Source organism: Aristolochia californica, unplaced genomic scaffold (genome assembly GCF_029961685.1).
Source record: "Aristolochia californica isolate CCGP_79_NKW_82.1479 unplaced genomic scaffold, dmAriCali1.0.hap1 SCAF_1, whole genome shotgun sequence".
NCBI classification, from domain to species: Eukaryota; Viridiplantae; Streptophyta; class Magnoliopsida; order Piperales; family Aristolochiaceae; genus Aristolochia; species Aristolochia californica.
Window position 1 is genome coordinate 48,495,468 of NW_027181770.1, and position 9,786 is coordinate 48,505,253.

Here is a 9,786-nt window from a genome sequence, read left to right on the forward strand (position 1 = left end):
CGGAACGCCATCTTCTCGATATCGGAGGGGTGCATCCGGACCTGATGGTATCCCGAACGTAGGTCGAGTTTAGTGAATAACCACGACCCATGTAACTCATCCAGGAGCTCATCCACTACCGGAATCGGAAACTTGTCTTTCACTGTCTTCACGTTCAACTGCCGATAATCCATGTAGAATCTCCATGACCCATCATATTTCTTCACAAGTAAGAGGGGCTAAGAGAACGGGGAGCGACTAGGACAAATAAGACCCTGTTTTAACATCTCCTGGCACTGACTCTCTGTCTCGTCCTTCTGAAGGTGTGGGTAATGGTACGGTCGCACGACCACTACCTCAGATCCTGGTTTCAGACAGATCTTGTGGTCACAGTGCCTCAAGGGAGGCAATCCTGAAGGCTCCTGGAAGAGGTCAAAGAACTCCTCAACCAGACCAACACTACTACTGTCAGGTTGTTCCTGTGTCTGCAAAGTGTGCATGCACTGGGCCTTGTCCACCTGACAACCCCGTAAGAGCACCCGACTCCCGGCCAAATCAAAGCTCATGGTTAAAGCCGAAAAGTCCCACAGAAATGGCCCCAACGTTTGTAACCATTTAATGCCCAATACCATATCAAATCCAGCTAGGGGATTAACAAAAAATTCAGCATTAAACGAAGTAGAGCCAATGGAAAAATTTACCGCCTTACTAATCCATAGCTAGGGACCTTCTCGCCATTGGCCACTAAGATGGCGGCTGTTGGATGAGGGTGTATCTGGAGTTGGAGGTACTGTGTGGCTGTCAAACTCACAAAATTGTGTGTACTCCCCGAGTCGACTAGTCCCACCAATTCTCCGTCGATGACATGAGCTCGGACTTGCATTGTGTTAGGCGATTTCTGCCCAGTAATAGCATGCAAGGATATCTCTGGTGGTTCTTCCTCGATAATATCCTCTGGCTCATCTGGATCCTCTGAATCCGCCACCTCAAGCCAAAACAATCGTTTACATTTGTGCCCCACCCGTTACTGCTCATCGTAGTTATAACATAAATTTTTGGACAGTCGTTCTGCCATCTCCGCACTCGTTAATTTTTTAATAAAATTCGGTAGGGGATTACTTGGGCGGGATTGGCTACCCGAGTCGTTGTCGGAGTGTGTCTGGAGGATGGTGCTGCTGGAGATGCTCCCTAAGATGAAGTATAGCGGCGCCCTTGCCAAGTGGAGGAAGTGTTCCTCTCACCCGACCAACCCGACTTACGTTGCTGCAACTGTTGTCGTTGTTCCATTGCTCGGGCCATATTCATTGCATGAGCTAAATCCGTAGGCATAAGGAGTTCCACCTCTAGCCGTAAATACTTATTGAGACCCGCTGTGAATAGGGAGACCGGTTGGTCAACCAATACCTTCTCACCAGCACAAGCCAACTTTTCCTGGAATAATGTTAGATATTGTTCTACAGAACCAATTTGTCGCAATAGGACTAACTCCCCAGAGGGTTTTTGTTGGCGGGAGGGACAAATCTAACTGTGCATAGATTTTTAAATTCTCCCCAATTCATCCCTGGTCTCTCTTTTTCTACTCGAGTAACCCATAATAGGGCTTCATCTGTCAACCGTCCCTTGGTTTAAAAAAAAAAATTCACATCTATGCAACCAAATTAAGGGATCAACTGAACCATTGAAAGAGGGAAAATCTAACTTGGTGTACCTTGGAACTGTGCCTCCATGCTGGGGTCCTTGGACAGCAGTGCGCCCAAACCACTACTCCCCTCTTCTGTGATATGGTTGAGCCACCTCTCTCGCCTCTGGACTCTGACGTCTCTCTACCTTCAGCTCAGTTAGCATGCTGATGACTCGGCTCATCTCTTCTTCCAAACCACAAACCTTCCCTTGCACTAGTTGTACTGTTTCAAGGTGATCTTCTATCTTTTGTATCCTGATTTGGATTTCTTCATTGCTGAGAGTATCCCCCATGTTACCCTGCTCTGATACCATGTTGTTACGGTCTTGGTCATGGATCGAGTAACACGGTGTGCGATTTGTGAATCCAGCACTTGTACTGAGTTGTTGGACTCGATAAGGAGGGTTAAAGATCCCTTCTTTGATTGATCTTCCACATGTGATCAGTTGCCCTTTTTATGAATCCAATCTAGTGCTAAAGTTATAGCTAGAATTGAATTAATTCACGTGGAGAAAGGACTGGAAGAGATACCTTTTGTTGCTCACAAAAACCAGGGTTCCAACCCTGGTTTGGTTGTTGCTCGTGCTAGGATTGAAGTTCTAGCTTATGTGTAGCCCTTGGCTTACCTTGGTGGACGTTGATGCTAGATTTCCGTGATGCCTCCAAGCTAGGAAGAGATGCACCAGACCTTCACGTGGAATAACCAGAAAAACCTTCCTTTTTCTGCTCGTCAAGAGCGTTAGAACCCTTGCTGGCAGTTGACGTTGAGAAGGAGGGAAGACCCTCTCTTTGGGCTCGGAAAAGGGGCAGGAAGCTCCTCTTCCAACTATGGATGATGGAGGATGAAGGTGGATGAAGATGGATGGCAATGGAGGGTAAGGATACGTTGGATTTTTGGAGTAAACCCTAAACTCGAGATCAAGAGGTGATCTCAGTCTGTTTACACTAGGTTATTCTAAAATCTCAAAGCTTGCCTCATTCATTCATTCTTTCCCTTTAAATAGATCACGTCATGGAGTTTTAGGGTTAGGGTTACAATAATTCCCATAATGCCCCTACATATACAAGTAATTAGAAATAACTCCTACTTAAAACAATATAAAAAATAAATCCTACTCAAAGTAATATAAGAAATAAATCCTACTCAAAGTAATATAAGAAATAAATCCTATTGAGTGAGTTGTTGTTGCCTCCTTTGTTGTGTGACTCAGTGTGCTATTGAGTCCACAACAGTGATGTTACCTTGAAGTATGGATAAAACATTGAATTGTTTAAAATCCTTGAGTGTGTGCGTTCTGATGGCTGTTTGATGTAATCAAAGTGAAGTTTGAGAATAGCATCCAACACCTTATTGAAATATTTACTTATGGTTCAGTTCGATCTGTCAAACATCTCAGCTGTGACACTATAGGCTTGTTGTTGACCAATAGTAAGGAGGAAATAGGCAAGTTGTTCTTCAACTGAGATGGTATTTGTGGCTGATAAAAACCCTCTGCTATTAAGTATTTTTTTCCAATTTTCAAAATACAATTTGATTCATCCTATAAACTTTTCAAAATTTAACAGGTGATTTGTTTAATGCCTTTTTGAAAATACAATGGACCATTAATCCCACAAGAACGTGGTACACGTCTATCGCAATGGCATAGATAGCATCTTCCTATGAAAAAAATAATACATGTCAATCCAACAAAAGTTGCAACTCTTTCTTCGTCTGTCATAATAGCCATGGAAATATGCAAATTTAATCATCCTAAAAGTCATAAACAAAAATAGACATCAATCTTCAATCATAACCTATTCATCCAAACTCAACAATCATATTCATAAGAATGAAAATATTTAATTCACCACATCCATACTCATCCACCATATTACCCACATAATATATTAACAAAACAATCATATAAAATAAAATATTAACCATACTGATAAGTCTTGCAACATTATAATTCAAACATCATCATTAATACATAACAATCTTCCCAAAGAAGATATTGTACTTAAAACGTATTACAAATATTTTTTTGCACAATATTTAAGCCACCCGACCCGCTCTTCCACTGTCATCGCCATAAACATGGCCTTCTTGCTTGGCATATCCAATCATTCAAGAGCGCCATACTTCATGTCATCCAACAGGTCCGGGATTTCCTTGAGGGCACAGACACAATCTTTTTCGACATCGCCCTCATTAGGCTTCATAACACTATTCAATGCTTGAGCGATTTGGTTAACTGCATCAATGAATTTACTACTACCATTAGTGGGCAATTCACTTATCTTTTATGTCGACTTGAAGATGACGCTTTACTTCTCTGAGATTGCTCCGTTGTCGCATCATTTCCGCTAATGAATTGTAATAGAGTTTCCCTAACTACTTGAACATATTTGGGCTCGTCCATCGGGACAGGATCTGACTCATGGAGGAGTTCATCGCCCATATCTACAGAAGTTGTACTACCAGTCCCTATGGCTATTGAGTTTCCCACTACCAAAGCCAATTTGTCGTAAAGGGGGTAGCCTTGTTGTCTATACTTTTCAGCATCTTTATGCTCCTACAAGAATAAAACATCATTTAGAGGACTTGAAATAGAGTTCTAGTAATGTGAAACAACATAAAATATTTTACAGTACATCATGATTTATTGACCTTAATGAAGTCTTGCCATATAGCATGATATGCAGTAACTCGCTGTGTAGTTGCATCCCAATTGAAACCACTAGTGTTGAGACAGCTCGTTACCGGTATGTTTTCTTCCATTATCTTGTTCGATTCTTGAGTTGTTCAACAGTTTGTTTATTGACTGCGTCTTCATTGAACTTATTGACACATTCCATATATACCTCATGCTTCCAAACCCCATTGGGCAACTTGTTCCCTATACCGACCTGCTCGACTAAGAGATTGAGCATTTTGTTGTCTTCTTCGAAGGTCCAAACGTCAAATGATCGAGCACTTGGTTGTCTGCTTATAGCCATTTATAATCTAAATCCGAGATTGTCCTCATAGAAAAAACTTTATTAGACAACCATTACCCGTAACGGAAACAAAAAAAAAAATACCATGTGGTGGATATTTATAACACCCGAATCTCCTCACCACATGACAAAAACATCTCATAACATTTCAAAAATTTTAAACAACATTCTAAAACATTCCAAAATTAATCAACTATTTCCATTGCAGATGCACTAAACAATGCAAAAACACACACACATCAAATCCAAATTCATCGAACACCCATGTAGAGCCCCATATGATTTCATAGTCACTACGAACTGTACCTCATCAATGATGGGGGTCGGGTTTCGTTGGCTAATGGACGCCCGTGTAGGTGACTCAACCATGCTTGAACAAGACTAAACACCGTAAACTCTAAACCCTCATCGAGAACCTTAAAAAAACCTTAATAAATCCTAATAAACCCTAAACCCTTAACCCTAAACACTAATTCCAGAACATAAAACCCTAAACCCTAGACCCCCTAAACCTTAAAAGCCCTAAACCCTAATTCCAGAACTTAAACAAAAAAAACCTTAGACCTTAAAAACCCCAAAAGCCCCAAACCCTAAACCCTATCACCCAATAAACCTAAATTGAAAAAAAAAACCTAAACCCTAATTCCAGAACCTAAACCCTAACAATACCATAAATCCTTAACCCTAACACTTAACCCTTAAATACTGAGCACCAAACCTTAAAAACACTAAACCCTAACCCTAATCAAGAATTTAAACTCTAAATCATAACCCTAAATCCCACAATTATGCACAAATCACCCCAAATTTGGCACTAAAACTAATATTAAATAAAATAAAACAGTAATTTAATAAAAAAAAATTAGGGTTTAGTCATACCTTCTAAAATTTTGGGAAAACCGAAGCCGAAGGGTGAAATTGAAGCTCAATGGGGAAATCGATGCTGAATCGAAGTAGAAATTAAGAAATCGAAGCCCAAATGTCAAAATCGAAGAAAATCAAAACCAGAATAGGGGAAATCGAACGAAATTGGAAGGTATCATGGGGGAAAAGAGAATAGCGAGAGGGAGAAGACAGAGAGAAGAGAGAGAGGCCGAGAGGGATAAGCGAGCGGGAGGTTTAGAGGGAGAGCGAGTCCGAGATAGAGAGAAGGACGCCGAGAGGACGTTCATAGTGAGATGGATAAAGAGACGGAGGTTGTAGAGAGAGGGAGACCAGAGAGAGGCGGTGGAGAAGAGAGAGGGAGCAAAGAGCTCGGGGGCAGTAGGGAGACGAGAGAGGGGGTGCAGGAGATAGGGCGAAAAAAATCAAAATGAAGAGACCGAGAGAGGGGGTGCGAGAGAGAGAGGGGGGAAAAATCGTCGAGGGTTCGAACCCCCGCGATCGCTTCATCTGGATGAATGGCAAAAATGGGAGGAAACCAAATTCCATAACTTAAACTGTGGAGATAATTTTTGAATTCATCTTAGTCATCTAAATGACTTAAACTCTGATACTCCACTAACGATGTTAGGAGATAAACTGAGTTAGCGGTGAAAGTTCATCTTATGTCAAGTTGACTAACCTCCCCTAAGTAATCAAAATGTTGACTATTATGTTATATGAGCATGTTTCGTCCCGAATACGTACCCCTTTTTTCCAAGCCCGTATTTGGTGCTCTTGGGTGAAAGCCCCGTTTTATTTTTCTTTTTGATGAAGCGCCGCTTTCCCATGATCTTTTCTTGGGTGTGATAAGCAGGACAGAGGAGAGTGATGCCCGCTGCTGCCCCTTGAAAAATGACTGAGAACAAAGCGACTATCGTCAGCTATCTTGCCGCTGTGAAGGAGAATTCCGGCAAAACTTACAATCGGATAGCCCAAGAAACGGGTCTCACCAATGTTTACGTGTCCCAGCTCCTCAAAAGACAGGCTCAACTCAAGCCGGAGACCGCCCTAGTCTTGCGACAAGCACTGCCTGAGCTTACTGAATATCTTGTAAAAGAGATGATGAGGCCACCCATGAGATCTTATGAACCTTCTATCATCCAAGATCCCACTGTATACAGGTGCGTCTTTCTTCTTCATTCTTCTCCGTCATCTTCTAATGATTGCTTTTATGGTGAGTTTATCGAATTTATAGTTAAGACTTCCATATTCTCTACGATATTCACAGACTGAATGAAGCTGTGATGCATTTTGGGGAAAGTATCAAAGATATCATCAACGAAGAGTTTGGCGATGGCATGTAAGTTGTCAACAATTTTTTTCTCTATTCGTTTATCTTGATTCTTGGATCTATTTCAATCGTTTATACGAGTTCTATTCACGGTTCACATGGATAAATATTTGTATGTTTGGGGCTTGGGCTCATCGAGTGTGGTGAGGGCAAGAAGAAAACCTGATCTCAATCGAAAATTCGGTTTGCTGGATTTTGTTTCTTTTAACTACGAAGAGATTTTACAAACAAAGCCGGAAGAAGGAATTTATTGAAAATCTGTCTGCACTTTGGTTCAAGTATTTGGGGCACCCCATTTTCTCAAAACGAAAAGCATGCCTGAATTAAAATTCTCAGATGAGTTATAGTGTTACGTCCTATATCATGATGACAATCATCCATCCTAAGGATGATTATCATTAACTTCTCTGGCATATCTGAAGATGTCAAATTATTTCATTAGACGTCATCTCTTATTTGCGGTTCATTTTATGCTAAATAAGTCGGCTCGACACACGCATATATATATATTTTTTTGAGTGAATCAATTTAAAAAATATGTTTTTTGAGAGAATCAATTTTATTTATTTATTTATTTATCTGAATGAAGCTCAACACCCGCATATGAATTACAGTTCCATCCGTTCAAGCTTTACAAACCCACTAATGTGTGTTTATAGAAGTTTCAAATCCATTGAAGGAAGCTCATATCCTGATTTTTTGGCTGAAATGACAACAACAGTTAGGATCTCACCACTTTATATTGCTGCTGATATTTTTTAAATTATCAAGAATGCTAAAATAAATTGAACTTGCAACTAGTAGCAGTAAGTAGCTGTGTATGGTGGATCACCTTCCCAAAATGTCTGAGACTACCTAATTTATTCATCAAAACCATCCTTGTGGTTTTGAGTTGGTATTCTGAATCAAAAGACAAAGAAATTGCTTCCATTGAGGCCAGAAGTTAAACGGGTCAATTGCTTTACCTTGTCTGTGGTAGCTAGTATTACATTACAAACCGATACTACTGCTTGTCAGAGTTGATTGTACTTGTCTATTTTTAGGCTATTTTCTTTTGGTTGGTGGATGTGAGAGAATAATATGAAGAAGAAGAGAAAATTGTCAGATCAATGGCTGTATTCCTGCTCACCAGTTATAAGTGCATTATTTGAAGATTAAGAATAGAGTTCCTTTTGTTTGTAATGTTGATTACACACTACTCTGCACCCAATACACCTGCAAGACATGATCCCCAAACCTCATGCAAGCAACCATCCCATGTGGTCGAAGGCCCAATCCCAGATAGAACTCTATCATAACTCTATTACTTTCAAAGAAAAACAGATTCTTAGGTAAAAAATAATGAACTATTTGGGTTACTATAAAGTATTCTGTGTTTAACATGTTGATTCTTTGGGTTATCTCTCATATTTTTCATTTGCAGAATTAAAACCATGTTGTGTAACTTTTTTTAGTTGTCTTTTAATTCCTAAATTGATTTTCAGTTAGTTCTTAATGGTACTTGCTGGTGCTATGATGGGAGCAGGCTCTCAGGCTTCAATTCTGAGGCGCATAAAAGTTTACTGATTCGCCAGTGCATTGGTGGACGTGTCTAGAAATCTAAGAAATAAGTGAATAAAAAAAAACAGTGTATAAATCTTAAAATGTTTAAACAAGAAATGCCTTAAAATAAAGTATAAAAAACCTTCTGAGAGGATAAAGATAATCTTAAAATATTTCCTTCTATGGGTTGAGAAGAATTTTTACTTGATTGAGGTGGTTCTTCTTCTTTTTCTTCTTCAAATGCTTTTCTCTGACAAACTTATTTTGTTCTTCATCAGTATGTCAGCAATAGACTTCTTCTGCTCAGTTGATAAAGTTCAAGGTGTTGATCAGAAGGATCGTGTAGTTGTGACCTTTGATGGGAAGTACTTGCCTCACACTGAACATGTCAGTAATCCATCTTCAACTGTCTACTTTGATTAAGTGTCAAAACCTATTAATTGCTTTGCCCCTCTAGTGTTGCATGTTAGTTTCAGTTAATTTCTTTGTCGTTGGACAAAGCATTTGAGTTCATTTGTTGCTGCTTCAAAAGTACTTCATATATATCTTTGGTTGGTTATGCAGAAGACGGAGCATATGATCTCAAGGTTGGGGAAATAACAGATCCAAAATGAGTAGTTGTATATGTGTAACTTTCTGTGCATCAGTTCTATGTGAGTTGTACCTAATGTTGCCTCGTTGCTACTTTTGTACTAGATTTTGAGAAAATTTGTTCTTAATAGAGAAATAAGGGTCTATCTCTGGATGTTGGGTTTTAATAGTTTGAGTCTGTGTATCATCCATGGATAAATGATTCGATCTGTGAGATAATGGAATTGTACTTCGAATCTTAAAGCTCCCTGTTTGTCAAAAAAAATTCTTTTTTCTGTGAGGCAATGTTATCAGTGCTGTTCCAGAAATTCCATATATGATCTGTGGAAAAGATGTCACTGCTATTAACAATCACATGCATTAAAACGATTGATACGCCGAGCTGCTCATTGTGTCTTTGATCTCTAGGACAGATATTGTCTGTAGCACATTAGCTTGTCATACAGACGTATATTTGTTCGTAATAATTAAAGAAATATTTTCTAATTTGCAGTCATATATTAGTTACCAATTAAAATAAAATGTTGTTAAAGGATAAAAATCATTGTAATACTGTTATTGGTTTTTATATTTACACTGTTAGATTTAGGATCCTATGATAAGTACTCGACCAAGAGCGTGAGAGAGGAGAGAAAAAAGAAGAAAAGAATAGAAAGAGAAGAATAAGGAAGAGAAGAGAGTGACTACTAAGAAGATGGAGAGAGAGATGGTTTGAGAGAAGCTCCCTGTTTGTCAAAAATTTTTTTTTTTTCTGTGAGGCAATGTTATCAGTGCTGTTCCAGAAATTCCATATATG

The 9,786-nt window shown here is 39.4% G+C and overlaps 1 protein-coding gene across 1 annotated transcript; it reads left to right on the forward strand.

The window, feature by feature from the left end:
* The first annotated feature begins 6,331 nt into the window (after nucleotides 1-6,331).
* Nucleotides 6,332-9,226, forward strand: LOC137959448 (cyanate hydratase-like). Its single transcript, XM_068806825.1, has 4 exons — nucleotides 6,332-6,687; nucleotides 6,795-6,866; nucleotides 8,678-8,786; nucleotides 8,964-9,226. Exons 1-4 carry the CDS (start codon nucleotides 6,419-6,421, stop codon nucleotides 8,997-8,999), a joined length of 486 nt encoding a protein of 161 aa, XP_068662926.1. The 5' UTR covers nucleotides 6,332-6,418; the 3' UTR covers nucleotides 9,000-9,226.
* Nucleotides 9,227-9,786: the final 560 nt, after the last annotated feature.

Coding starts and splice junctions, on each gene's coding strand:
- LOC137959448 (XM_068806825.1), top strand. CDS start 6,419: ATGACTGAGAACAAAGCGACTATCGTCAGCTATCTTGCCGCTGTGAAG. Junction 6,688..6,794: donor CAAGATCCCACTGTATACAG/GTGCGTCTTTCT, acceptor CGATATTCACAG/ACTGAATGAAGCTGTGATGC. Junction 6,867..8,677: donor GAAGAGTTTGGCGATGGCAT/GTAAGTTGTCAA, acceptor GTTCTTCATCAG/TATGTCAGCAATAGACTTCT.